This window comes from Erpetoichthys calabaricus, chromosome 18 (genome assembly GCF_900747795.2).
Source record: "Erpetoichthys calabaricus chromosome 18, fErpCal1.3, whole genome shotgun sequence".
NCBI lineage: Eukaryota > Metazoa > Chordata > Cladistia > Polypteriformes > Polypteridae > Erpetoichthys > Erpetoichthys calabaricus.
In genome coordinates this window covers 11,528,180-11,543,434 of record NC_041411.2, presented here as the reverse complement: position 1 = coordinate 11,543,434, position 15,255 = coordinate 11,528,180, and the positions used below count along the sequence as shown (strand labels likewise).

Here is a 15,255-nt window from a genome sequence, read left to right as displayed (position 1 = left end):
AAGATAGAATGGCTAGACTTCTCTCAAGAAAACTAAATTTTACAATCAGTAGTACTTCGGAGCATTCTCCAAATTCATTAATGTATGTCACATAGAGCGTGTTCACGCAATAGCAGTCAACATAGATAACATATAAAAAACCTAACCCTCAAAATGAAATCTAAAAAGAGATCTGTTTCTGCATACTCAGAGCACTTCAAAACATTTTATAATATTAAGAAACTTCCTTTATACATTTTGCAACAAACATTGCCACCAACCTTTCATTGCCAGGCTGGAATTCAGATAGTAAAGATAGTCTTCGTCTATGAGGTTGAGTCATGCCTGAAAGAGTCACAAATGAACCGTAATCTCTGGAATGGATGTGATAATCCAGCATTCCTGCTTCCTGAAAAACAAAACAAAAATTAGATGTGGTTGGTGGATGTGAAAGTTGGGAAAGATAAAAACAATGAGCCTGTTTACACTAACAAGAGTGCTAGCTCTTTATATATTTGGGAATGGATAAAACAAAATTAGTCAGCAAGAAACACACAATATACATTTGACAAAAAAAGGCCTCAAAGTTGAAGAAGTTTGTGTGCAAGTATCATACAGTTAAATACAGCTTGGCACAATTACAGTATGCCAATTTAAGTCTATGAAAATGATACTATGTTGGTTTGATCAATATTCTGTTTTTCATGGCACTTAAAAGTTGCTATAATATATAAAGTTTGAAAAATTATCAGAATTCAGTCTAATTTGCTTGTTCATACATGGATTAATATGTTTTCCATATCAAAGTAGTACAGAATTAATAATTCTTTTAATAATTCTTTGCATTTATATAGCACTTTTCTCACTACTCAAAGTGCTCAGCAATTACAGGTTAAGGGCCTTGCTCAAGGGCCCAACAGAGCAGAGTCCCTATTGGCATTTTACAGGATTTGAACCGGCAACCTTCCGATTGCCAGTGCAGATCCCTAGCCTCAAAGTCACTGCAGCCTGTTACTGTTGCTTTTCTACTTGTCACACACATGAATTTACAATCAAGCTTCAGGAATGGCCTCCATATTTAAAAGGCAACTATTAAAAGAAAAAAGGATGGACAGATTCTGAATGATACCTTTATAAAAGGTGTTATAATTTAGGCAGCTTTTACTTTCTTTTAAATGGGGGAAAAAAAACTAGGGAGCCAGGAATAAAGACACCAATTTAAACAGAAAAAGGTAAACATTGAGTAATCTTCTTTGTCTTCTTTAGGGGTTGCCACAGCGGATCATCTTCTTCCACATCTTTTTGTCCTCATCATCTTGTTCTGTTACACCCATCACCTGCATGTCCTCTCTCACCACATCCATAAACCTTCGCTTAGGCCTTCCTCTTCTCGTCTTGCCTGGTAGCTCTATCCTTAGCATCCTTCTTCCAATACACCCAGCATCTCTCCTCTGCACATGTCCAAACCAACACAATCTCGCCTCTCTGACTTTGTCTCCCAACCGTCCAACCTGAGCTGATCCTCTAATGTCCTCATTTCTAATCCTGCCCATCCTCGTCACACCCAATGCCAATCTTGGCATCTTTAACTCTGCCACCTCCACCTCTGTCTCCTGTTTTTTGGTCAGTGCCACCGTCTCCAACCCATATAACATAGCTGAGCAATGATTGTGAATATTTGATCATGAATCTTTCTCAGATGTTATTTAGTTATTAAAGATGACAAATTATAATACCCTTGGTAAACAAAAATAAGAACATATCCAAACACAAAAGACTGTAAATGAAAATTAATTGTGTTTTTATTCCCCTCTTCCCAAATGGAGGAGTAACTCCCTGAGGTATGGGAGCTACACAGATTGAAATTAACAGAAGGTGATTTAGTTTCCAAATAGGAGACATCAGGGATCCTCCCAGTATTTATACTTATCAACAGCTCACACGCCATCATGAAATAATGGGCAACAATCCTACAAAACTGATCAGAATTCCAGACTCTAACACTGAATGAACAATTGAATACAAAACTACTAGAAAGCATTCAATTTATTTACCACAACTTCACTTCATCAGCTCCTTCCTAAAATACTGAAAACAGAATATTTGCAAGTTAATCTTCCAAAGAGTGTGGGATTCATGCACATTTACCAAAGTGAACTGTTAAATTTCTTGGGATTACAATGTTCAAAGATGACATTCCAAGGTAAGTAATGAGGCAGTAATCTTGAAAGCCGTGTGTTAGGTCTGCAACTACCAGTGTCACAGCTGTTCTTGTCAGAACGTTTACTGCAATTGTTATTCTATTTCTTAATCCAAATTCAAATAAAGACATTTTTGCACAATATATCCTAATTTCAAATACAGAAATGACATAAACAAAACTAAGAATGACAGTATAATACAAAAGACAGCTAAGCATAAAAAAGTAAGGACTCCATGATGTGTACAATTGCACCGTTCTTCTGCTACTGACAGCTACATAAATTGCAGTTTCCACCTGACAAGCGCTAAACTCTGTCTTAATTCATTAACTGCCACCTGAACGCACAACTTGTTTTATCATCACAACATGCTGAGATAGGCCGTGAAGCAAGTGGCAAACAGCAATGTCCACTTGGAAATGTGGAAACAGTGCTCGTCTTTATGTGCTTTGGAGTCCATGGCATTTCCACACTCATACAAAACAAAAGCTTAAGGGTGTCAGCTGTACTGAACTAATCATAAACTTGCACATTTCATAATCTGCGTTGTCACACACTGCAGAATCGTCACGTTTCACAGGACGTATACATGCTGGATCAACAAACTGTGTAGCTATTTTCACAATTTGGCACAGCAGGTAAACAGACCTTGCCGGGCAGAGATTTCCAGATATTTCACTCAGGCCCTTGACCCTACACTTCACATTTACATGCTGCGGAGAGAGCAGCTCACTAAGGAGAATCACTAGCAAAATGAAGAATAGTCCAGCTACCAATCACTCTTTTTAACTTTGTGTGAAAAAATAGTAATAATAATAATTCACTTAATTTTCTCTATCATTTGTGCTTAAAATCACAAATGTTGCTTATTAAAGCTTAATAATAGAAGAACAAGCCACAACTATTATACAGCAAAAAAGTCTAAAATTGTGAACAAAACACTATTATAGTCAATTAAATAAATATATTCGCATTTGAACATGAACCGCAAGCGAGTTATAGGATATGTTTACAAACATTTCCGCCATCACTTGTAGTCAAAGAGGGGCTCTTAGCAGGAGTAAAACAGCTCCTCATGGACCTCTGGTGACAACATACTGCACTTTACAGTTTACGGTAGTTAAGACTCTAATCTGTATCAATGAACAAGCAGATATTGCTGTAAAGATCACAAGTCTTCTCAATCGATGAGTAGATCTCTGAGCCCTCAGCACTGCCAGCTTGAGTCAGTGGGGTAAACAGTGAACTCCAAGTGCAGAAGCCTCCCAGTTGCTTTATTTTGCATTGCCACCAGTTCACTTTGCCCCGTCAGCAGTCCAAAGCAAATCTATGACTTTGTTTCCCATCCCCAGTGCACGGCCATACCAGAGATTACCCAAGCCAAAGTGGCAGTTTACCGCCACACCTGCCTCACACAGTCTTCCTGACACATTTGAGCTTTCATCTGTTGTTACAGTTAAGTCACTGCTCTCCCGTGCCTCTTATATTACGTTTGTGTTTATTTAACCTGCAATGCACCTGAAAAACTCACCATGAGCAGTCTCACTGCCATATGTATTCAAACACTTTCTTCATTAATGAGTGGCAAATGTACACAAGCAATCAGATAAGCCAAAATGAACTTCATGTTGAGCTCTTTGAAATCATTTTCTGCATTGATTTCTCTGGCATTAAATGTGGTAAGAGCTACTGTAATGGCGTATGTCAAAGGCTTGCTTTTAGTAATCATGTAAGTCTCTTCAAAAGATGTCAGGCACCTTTAAAATCAATTACCCTTGGGAGTGTGCTTCTCTGAATCATACCTAGGCCGGGCAAATTCTTGTAGTCATGACATTTTAAACTTTGGAGTGGCTGCTTGAGACAGTTTATCTTTAACCTCAAGTTGTAATTTGGAAATTTTGCACTTTGCCATAAGCACCTTTTACAATGAAGTGGCTTTTCCTGCTACCGACTGAACAAAGTCACCACAGCAGTGACACAGTATGCATTGTTTTCTGGTACTTGTACCTGTTCTGTTTGGTACTGTAGTATTTAAAATATTCAAAAACCAGCAATCCTATTTTTGGAAATATGAAATGACCACTTGTTGCAATAAACTGGTTCACAATGGTATCCTAATGAGGTGTAGCATCTTTTACTATACAATTTTATTAGAAAGTACCTTACTTTCTACAAATCTCAAGGACAGGATGAACTTTATCATGTGTGAAAAGGAAATTTATGTAGTCGTGTGTTATAATTTATTAACAGAAAACACCACACTAAATAAAGTATACACAAAGATGAAAAAAATGCTTCAAAAATAAAATATGTTTTACACTTCTTCAGCCTAAGCACTAAATGTGTAATTTACCTCTTGCACTGTGTGTACATAGAGGGGATGAGGAAAAATAGAGAGAGAAGAAAATGTGTCTCCGCCATAAGAACACAAAACACCAAATGAAGCATTGAGGGGAAATTATGCTGCAATAAGGCAGATTCTGAGGTAAAGGCCACTAAACCACAGCTGTATTTAAACGTTCGATTATTTTAATAAAGACGCACCTAACAACGTTTACAACCCAAAAACATTCTATCTAGACTGCATGTGTAACTGTTTATTGAGTTGTTATGTAAAACACCTAAACCAGTATGGCCCAATGTGCCCATGCAGAGTCTACCCAGCTATTTCCACTCTTCAGACTTTTCATACTTTGCTTTTACTTCCGTACTCTGATTATAACATTCTACCCTTTAAGTGGGCCTCTCCAGATAAGAAGGCAGATGAGGAGGAGATGTTATCTCAGCATTTCACAACACTGCCTCTGGCGCAATGCCAGCCTGAACCCAGAAGTCACCGTCCTTCTCTTTCTTTAACAAAGGCAGTAAAAGACAAACAAAACTCTATAATGTAGGATTTACATTTTATTTATTGGTGTTGGGGAAAACTGTTTTTTATTTTCTTTCCCATCTTATATTTAACTGAAGTTTCCATTTTTTGTAGGTATCATAAAACAAAAAAAAGGAAAATATGCTCTGATCAAAGCAGCTGTTGGGAATTTAGAGCATGTGGGTTCAAATCCCGCTACTGACACTGTGACCTGTCACTTGACCTGCTTGTGCTCCAATTGGAAATGGAACTGATAGCATCTCTCTCAAATGCTGTAAGTCGCCTTGGATAAAAGCATCAATCAAATTAGTAAATGTATGTCTGGTGTTGTTCACTAAAATTTGGTTCAAGAGGTTTTTGTTTTAAAACTATTACTCCATTTTAAGAACGAAATGTAGCGTCATTAAAGAAGGTGACAGTACAGCGGCACGAAAAACAAACTGTGCAGTTCTCCGATTCATGAAGTGTTATTGTCCATAACTATATTTTCAAACTGTCCAATGCAAAAGGAGAGAAGGACAAGATTTACCTTGTGATAGAGATAATGGAAGACTGGAACATCAACTGGGATAAGCAGTGTTACCTCACCTGGCTTGCAGGTCATGGATGGACAGAGCGGACTGATGCACATCCAGGCCAGGACGGTTGCTATTAACTTTCCTGTTTGGGAGGACAGAGGAAGGGTGACAGCATCCCTCTAGTGTAGCTCCCGGAGGGCTAGAGGAAGCTGTTAAGAGGAGGGTCCTCTGTCATATGGAGGTTCTCCGTGACCCAAAAGTGCTTCCTCATTATAGTGCTGAGGCACTGGAAGTACTCCCAGGTCAGAGTCAAAAAGGCCCCTCCTGCCTCACACATGCAAGATGCAGTCGGTAAAATGAGAAGGACAGCACTGTCCTGGGAAAGAGTGGCAGAGAAAAGAAAAGATTTGTGTATTTAAGAAACCTTTGATAGACAAAATATCTTCTTTGAACCCAGGAATGTTGCTGATCTAGTTGTGGCTCAGGCCCTCAACAAGTATTGCTAACTTATCTAGAGGTGCTTCTATTAACTTGTAACGGGCAGTTCAAAGGCTCAGGAATGGTCGAGAAAGAAAAAAATGTTGGTGGCAGCTTAACTACAATCAAAGACATATTTTTTTATTAGTGGTTTTATTTTTCTTCCTATTACGGTTTGTAAAAATGTAGCCTACTGGGAGTTGGAATAGCACATTAAAATTGAATGCAGCACATGTTTTTACTTTTCAGCCTGCATTTTTTCTTGTCATTGATTTGTGATTGAAACCCAGAAGGTAAGTTTCTCAATGATAAGTGGAGAGTGCGCCTCAGGCTAAAGAACAGTGTAATCACATAGTATGTGGCCTGATTAAGAAGTTACTAGAGAGCTGAGAAGGACGCTTTCTCTAACTAGACTAGACTAATAGACTAGACAGCCCATGTCCCTTTAAATGCAGTCAAACATCAAGTGTACACGTCTGCAAGGAGACAGTGCTGTCTGTTGGCTGCAGATGTTTTCAGGCAACTCATGTCCTTGGACGTGGTGATAAAAAACGTGGTATAATTTAGGAAACGTGCATATGTAACAAAGTCATTCAGTATCACTAAGTAAACCAGCATTTGAACGTTCAAAAGCAAAACCCTAAAAAATGAAAAGCATGACAGCAGAGAGCCAAATTGGCAAATGCTCTAATATATTGAAGTCACATCTGCTTTCTGTGAAAGCTCTATTTTTTAAAGCAGCCCTCCAGCATCACCATCATGACCGTTTTTGATTAGAAATCCCAAGAGGGAACTCCCTGTGAGCAGCAGAGCAGCTAGAGTGGCTAAGCAAGTGCATGGGAATGTTATAAGAAGTGGCAGCGTTTTGCTTTGAGAACGATGTTAGGATATTAAAATTTAATATCAACTGAAATATCCATCCTTAGTATAAAACGCTACTTACTGTCAAGGCCAAACAAAAAAGATCCAAGGTAGGAAGAAAAACACATTGAGGAGGGAAGAAGATGAGAGACAGTAACAGTGAGGCTTGCGGGAAAGGAGTACAAACATAACTAGCATAACCAGAAGCAAGGCCAGGTGCCAAGGAACGTTTGTGTGATGTGTATTCTCCTAAAAAGTACACATTCTACCTATGTTATTTATTTATTTATTATAACACTGTGCTCACAATCCTGAACTATATCTATAGGTGGTGTTGTGATTCCCAGATTATAAGCAGTACAATGTTAATGTTTGTCTATAAAGAGGTAGCACATCATAACTTTTTGAAGGGAAAACCTTTGGATCTGGAGATGACATGACCAGGGTAGCAGGGAAGAAAAAAGTTCAGATGGTCTGTGGACTCGCATCACAAAGCATCTCAGTTTACAGATTTGCACTGTGGTGAACTGTCAGCGGTTAGTCAGCAGACATTACAGGTTCAAGGCTGACCGCCAGCACTGAACTGTCATGTAATTGCACAGAAAAGGTGGAGGCAGACTGAGACAAACAGGAAGTGCTCTGCTCACAGTATTCAGAAAAACTCTCTGTGGCTGACAAACGAAGATCTCCTATTAGCGCACTGAGGCCGACGTTGCAGGTTTGTGACTGACCACCGGCAGTTCACCCAGTACAAACCAGTGAGCTAAGACACTTTGAGGTGCGAGTCCACAGTAATTCAGACTCCAATCAAGAATCAAGAAGAAACAGAGCAGGACTTTGGTAAGGGCAGTGACTACTATGAGCAAGCTTGCGCCTTTGCAGAGCTCTTTTTAATTTTTTTGACTGATATTTTAAATCAGGGGTGGGCAAAGTCATTCCAGGAGGGCCAAAGTGACTACAGGTTTTTGTTTCAACCCAAATGCTTAATAAGAAGCCCTTATTGCTCATTAGGATTTTGAACCCTTATTGCTTATTTTAGGCTTAAACAGCTGTATTCTATGTTTTTAATTGCTCCTTATTAGCTGTAAGTTTCAAATGACAAAAGAAACCAGCAGTCCTCAATTTAGCTTGTTGCCATTTACACCTGTGTGTATTTATCATGCACTACTGGGTTTAATTAAATTAATTATTAAGCAGCTGGGTTGGAACAAAAACCTGTAGCCACTGTGGCCCTCCAGGACGGACTTTGCCCACCCCTGTTTTAAAGAAAGGCATAACAATACAACTTTTTAAATACGAGTTTGTAAGGTGACATATCAAATAGTTCAAATTCAAGCAGTGATATAAAATAGGCAGCAATTCTTAAAGAAGCAGAAAAGGTGAATTATGTTTCAACACTAGAAAATTTTGATGTCACAGAAAAACTGTTTTAGAAAGTTGCCCAATATAGGGAGAAAACATGTCACTTTCAATGTCCCCAACACTTCAGCAAATAGCGCATCACTGTTAAGACACTCAGCTGTTTCACTGCCTGTGGAGGTTAAGCTAAACGTCACGGTGTTAGCAGCAGATGAACTAAGAAGGACACCAATTACATTGTTACTCTTGCAGCCATATCATCACCAGTGTGTTTTTCACCCTTTATTTGGCTTGTCAGCACAGTGTCACCCATATTCTTCATGTCAAATGTTTGCCCACATATTTGCATCATGTCCATCTTCATCATTTTGGAGCCATAGCTTTTATTTTTTATCTGCTGACCAAAAAACACTGGAATTGTGTATTTAGCAAGCATTTGTCCATTGATTCTAGCAATCTGACAAAGTAGTGCCTGATAAAGCAAGAATTTAATGGGTAATGTTGGCTGGCGTGCTAACAAAACTACATTAAAAAGCACTAACTACTTTGGCCCAAGTGCAAAATATCCAGTTTCTTTTCCAAAATGTAATGGATATTTTGTAATTTTTTCAAAGTCTTTTCAGGTCCAAATTTCTTTTTTTTTTTTTTTTTGAACTTTTTAAGGATTTCAATAACCCTATAAATTCTATTTCTGCTAAAAAAAGACATATATACACACTTTCCTGTGGCCAGTCTCAAGACTTTGAGAACATGGTCAGCTGTGTGTTTTAAGAACTTTGTTAAATGTTTTTTTCTGCTGTTCCCATTACAAGTATATGAATGTGTGGTGTAGCGGGGTCCACAGCTCAAGTCAACAGGGCCACTTTTTAAATAAATAATCGCCACACTCGCAGCTTAGCGTGGGGGCATGGTATGTGTGGCAGGAGCAGTTCCCGGGTGATGCATGATGCGGATGGTCCTCACTTACAGTAAGTGCACAGGTGAGGAGTCGTCCGCATCCGTGATTGGCGCCAGGAGCTGCTAATTGTCACATCTGATCCACGTCCCCATAATAAATAGAAGTGCAAGGCGGCTAGGGAGGGGGAGAAAAAAAAAGAAAAAAGTGAACAGAGGTTAGGAGAAGAGAAGAAGGTGGCTGGAAGCAGGCTGGAGAAAGCCGGTGTATGAGTGAGCGAAGAAGGCAGCTGAGCAGTGAGCCCTAGCGGGGTGTTTGGCAGACACCTAGGGCAGTTGGTAGTGGTCGCCCCTGCTGAGAGTGTAGTTGAGGAGGACAGCGGGAGTCGGGAGGTGGATTCCCCAACGTGAGCGTCCTGGTCGCTGGGGAACCCAAGTCTCGGTCTGGGGAGAGCAGAACCGAAGCCAGGGATCGGGAAGCCTCCAGATCAGCAGGCAGAGCAGGTCAGCTACAGCTAGGGTGACTCCCCTGGTGCATTGCCTGGATGGGAGAAGCAGGGGAGTCACCAGTCACCAGTAGAAGAAAGGCACCGGGCGGATTTGTTTTTAAAGGGAAAGCTTCCAGCCATTGTTTTAAAGTTGTTCTTTTTTTAAAAAGATTTTTTGTTCTAATGGATTTTAACCTCCATTAATTCACTCATTTTAATTATTTATTTAATAAAGACTTTTGATACACTGCACTTTATTTATTTGGACACTGTGTTGTTGCTGTTTTAATAAAAGCACTTTTGCACTTTTTGCACCATCCCCTTGCTTTGTTGTGCCTCACTGCCTAGCTCATCGGTGACATTATCAATGTTGTCGGGTTCAAGAACTCCCAGAAGCAAGATGGGAGTATGGAGCGAACCCACATCATCACAGAATGATGCTTCACTTAATTACACACATTTCTGCAGAAACGAATGTGTACTACTATTTGGGAAAAAAAAATATTTGATTTCAAAAATGTCAAAATTACCCTTAAATAAAAAGTACGAAATATCTGAATTCCACAAATAGAATAGTAGGTAATCCAAGTGATTGTAGTTGTGTAGAATTGCTTTCTAGACTCAGACAAGGTAAGCAATACCATCCTGGCACACAAGAGGGTATGTTTACTAACACTGTAAGCTCTTCAACTCCAAGAAGACGCCCACTGAAGGCAACTGACTTTGCCTTTTTGCGGTGAGATTATAAATTTCAGACGTTCCCAGAAGGGCTTGACTCATTTGGTTGTAAAACCACCGAAGAACAGAGCTCTACACCAGAATGACCACTCAGACAAGCACCTTCACAACTAGAAGAGGCGCTGAAGCCTTATCTTTTGTTTTGTGTGGGTACATTTATACACACACACACAAACATGAGTTCACATTAGCACTGCTTCTTTCTCTGAAGTCTGTTTAATTTCTTGCTTTGTAACTTCCCCTGTCGCTTAAAGCAAAGAAGGAGCAAAAAAAATAACTGCTTTGGCCAATATTATCTTTAAGTAGTGGTCTAGACCAAAGCAGGAGAAAAAGCAAGGCATGTGATGTAGCCACACTCTCACGTGTACAGCCAAAAAGGCAGCCCTCACTGAAAAGTCTTCATTTACAGTGGGAAGAACTTGCAACTACAGCAGAAGGCCATGAAAGCGTTTGAGTCATGCCTCCAACTGCCAGGAAACAGAGATCTTCGAATTAAACACTACCTACAAGGCAAGTGAAAGTCCTAACAAAGATTTGTTGATATCAGCATCTCTGCCATGACAGAACAGTTAATCAGCTTTTTAATCAATCATATCATTCTTCAGGATAACAATGTCAACAATCGTTAAGGTAATACTTAAAGAACATCAAAACTAAAACAACACTCTGAAAATCACCATAAACTGGGGTGTTCATAAGACATGTGAAGATTTACTTCACGAAGTACAAGTACACAATAAAGAAGAACAGATCTGTTACATATGTGATATATTAAAATATAGGCATTCATTTGAATTGTTTTAAAGTGTAAATATTCTTGATTATTAGGAACACAATGAACATGAAGAAATCAAACTGCACTGCAACCAAAAACGGGAACATCTTTTTGAGAAATGCACATGATTAAGATTTCTTTACATATACCAGCAGCATCCAGTTAAAGAGAAATCACACAAACCTCGAGCAAAAACTAGGAAACTCTTCTGAAAAGAAAGTATTACTAAATTGAGAAGGTTACCTGAAAATGTGGAATTTGGTCATTTTACAATGCGTGCTGAAAATAACTAACAGCTATAAGAAGCAAAAATCTGGACTGTACCAGTGCTGAGGTTGTTTCAGAGCCACATTAAGACAGACATCAAACCTCCACTCTTCAAACTCTACCTTCAGATGGAGGACACAAAACTGGCTTATTTAGAACCTGGAAAGACCTAAGGGTAAATGTGTAAACCCCATACATACAGCGACTGCGTCTAACATCATTCTTTTTTTCTTGGTACATGATGATGGAGGAGTCAATGACTTTATAAATAGCAGTATGTGTTACATGAAAAGAAACACTCTGTAAAGAAATACAAAGTCCTTTAAAAACCACACTGAAAAAAACATTCTTTCCTGCTTTTCTGTGATGCATGGAAGATCATAAAATGTATACAGCTCTGCTAGAAAAATATAAATTACGACAAACAAGGGGTAAATTTCTTGCACAGTCAAAACTGTTTCTTTGTTGTTCTGCTGAAACCCCAAAAGTCATTAGCAACAAAGCCATCTCTAACGCTGAATTTACCTCTAAAAACAGAACTTTTATACATGCAAGCCACTTTTCTGTAAAGACGTGTGTCTGTGGAAAAGAACTGAAAATCTCATACTGACCTTTAAGTATTTTACACACTGCACTTTGACAGTCTTTGAAACATTCTGACCTGTCATTGTTTACACGTCTTAAACAACTATTATCATACACTGATAATTTCTGTATTACCTACATCCATTATTTATTTATTATATTACATATTTATTGACTATATTTATGTATCTAGATTTCATAATACATTGCATCAATCTTGTCTTTGCACAATGTCTTGTCGTTTGGATTTTAAATTTTAATTTTAATCTTTACTTTTAATTCTATTTTTAATTCAATTTTAATTTTTTATTTGCACTTCATGTTGTTACACTGTGGAACCTGAGCTTCTCAATTTCATCTATCTGTATACTATATATGGTTGAGATGACAGGTGGCGCAGTGGTAGTGCTGCTGCTTTGCAGTAAGGAGATTGTGGGTTCGCTTCCGGGGTCCTCCCTGTGTGGACAGCGCTTTGAGTAGTGAGAAAAGCGCTATATAAATGTAAAGAATTATTTTTATGACAATAAAGTTCGCTTTGACTTTGACAAACCCTCTCTACATTCATTAGTATGTGTTTCTTTCTTAAGAGACACTCGTTTCCTATCTTTCACTTATAACCATTTATATTTATTCAATGGCATGAAAGATTCGGGCACAAAGCCATTATTACAGAGACAAAAAAGAATCATGGTACCACAGTGCACCCCGCTTCTCTTTGATAACCAAAGGACTGGCGAGCTTTGTTGGGCTGAATGGCCTGTTCTCATCTAGATTGTTCTAATGTTCTAAAGCTATCAAAGCATCCTAAGCACACTATAGGTAGCAGGTAAAAGTTACAACAACAATAGTTTAACTAAAAGATCTAACAATCAACATTATGATTGCATAAAATATAACTGTGGACTAATTCACATTTATTAAGTTTACTTTCAGGCAGTTTCAGAATATAACTGGTCACTTATAAGCAAGATAGTGGATATTCTACAGAATATGCTCCAAAAGTAATTGGCATATACAGCTTGACACTCCACAAACTGTTTTTTTAAACAAAGTTTATGCATTACAGGGTTGGAGAAACCAACAGCCTACAAGGTACGAATCAAAGCACTGAAAGAGAAACCATTACACACCACAATGATGGGCAAATGACTAATCTGAAGTGCACAGTCAAATTAACAACAAGCTTTTGGACAGTGAGATGAGATTAGAGAGTCGAGAACAAACACAGAAAGAATGCTCAGACTCCTCACAGAATGTATGAACTCACACAAAAACAAGCACCATTATTCCACTGCCAAAAAAGGGCAGCGCTAACTGTCCTGAATGATTCCCAGCCTCTTGCATTGACTCCTATAGTGATGAAATGCTTCGAAGTGATCATTATGAGCCACATTCAGATATTCATACCCAACACAATGGACCTCCTAAAGTTTGTATACAGACCAAACAGGCTGACAGAGGACACAGTTAGCACATGTCGCAGATAAGCCCTTGATCCACCTCTCGGACCGTCAGGTATCACTCCAAACACGATGTAAAAGCACAATAACTATTTATTTTACTGTAATCACATGCACAAAGCACTCTACACACCACACTATTCATAAATACACAATCGCGACATTAATCACAAATCCTCCTCGCCCAGACACTTCGCCACTCTACCTCCCAGCTCAGCTCAGTGTCTGGGCTTTCCCACAGTCCTTTTATACACCCTGACCCGGAGGTGTTCCTGCCCAATCAGTCCACAGTTCCTTATTCCTTCCGGGTCAGGGTAAACAGTCCCTTTTCTTCAACCCGGGAGCACGTCGTTCCTTCCTGTCACGTGACCGTGACGTACTCCCGGGTTATAGGGCACTTTTTTTCATTTGTGAAACTGTTCCACCCTTTTGACAACCTCAACCCACCCACCTTAAATACAACGCAGTGCTTACCGTGTGAGCTCGAGGAATCTGTAGAGGAATCGCCATCGTGCTGGAAGTGGAATGCGCATCCACTAACCGTCTACTCTGAGCCACAGGCTGGGAGGATCCAGACATTTTGGACATACCCCCAGGTCACTTCAACATAAGTGAATGGACTGGTGAAAGCTGTTCATCTCTGATCCATAGCTGGATTACAATCTGTAAAAAGTTCAGAAAAGAGAAATAAGTTCATTTTGAACACGTGCAGATACAGCAAGTCAGACATGGGGAGAACATTAATGCAAAAAAGGCAAATATTTAATTTGAAAAGGTACTGGTCACTAAAGTCTTGAGATCAGGGCAGTCTTCTTCACAGACTCCTAGATGGGTGAATAAAAAATTAAAACTCTGCTTTTGATGTTGCCTGACTGAGACGATCATCTCCACAGAAGAAACCCTCTGTACTGTCATATGAACAGATCAACTGTGCCACCTGCATCTCCCCGGCATATCACATACATTAAAGAACAACTTTTCCTTCTGAAGTAATTTAATTCTTACTTAAAAAAAAAAAATTTAAATCATGTTCTCTATATTGTGTTACTGAATTGAGCAAATATCTGCAAGAAAATTGCAAAGCTGATGAATGTTAGGTTTGTGAAGTGTCCTTTAAAAGAAGAAGTGTATTTAGCAATTGTAAAACCAAGAGAAGTGAATTAAACACCATACACAATGCTGAACAACTGACAAAAATTTAAACAGTAAGGTAAGTAAACTTAAAATGGTAAGAAGATGGAGAAATAATTTGCTCATAGATTTAAAGTTAACATCAACATGCAGTAACTTGGTAAACGTAACACAGCATTAAATACTCATTGACTGACTAAAAATAACTGAGATGATAATATTTACATTACTAGCAAGGATCCTCAAATATCACTTTACGTTTTTGTCATAAATGAGGTTTTTATCAAGATTCCACACGCAATGCAAAGTTTTAATTATCTACAGAATATCAAGTAAGCTATTTCAGATCCTTCCAAACACAGACAGCTAAAGAACAATTTCACACAGTCTGTTCAGTTTACATGCACAGAATGTACTTTTGAAAGGTAAAATGGACAAAGTTTAAAAATACACATCAAGGTCACCAAAACATATCATGCGGCCATACAATGAGAATAACTGAGTCAGCTCCTAACTTTTATTAGGAATCTGAAGGAAACATATAGCAGTTTTAACAGTTTCCTTACTAATTTGCAAATAAACAAACACATGTGTTTAGCAACAGGTAACTGTGTCTGTCATAAAAAGAACCTTAGGAATGGATCAGAAGCCAA

General features: G+C 38.7%; 1 protein-coding gene across 1 annotated transcript in view; it reads right to left on the bottom strand.

The window, feature by feature from the left end:
* ncor2 (nuclear receptor corepressor 2) overlaps nt 1–15,255 on the bottom strand; it is a 299,537-nt gene that overhangs the window by 220,386 nt on the left and 63,896 nt on the right. Inside the window, 2 exon segments of the mRNA XM_051921547.1 lie at nt 261–388; nt 13,946–14,134. Of these exon segments, the coding sequence (XP_051777507.1) occupies nt 261–388; nt 13,946–14,059 (242 nt within the window). The 5' untranslated portion in view covers nt 14,060–14,134.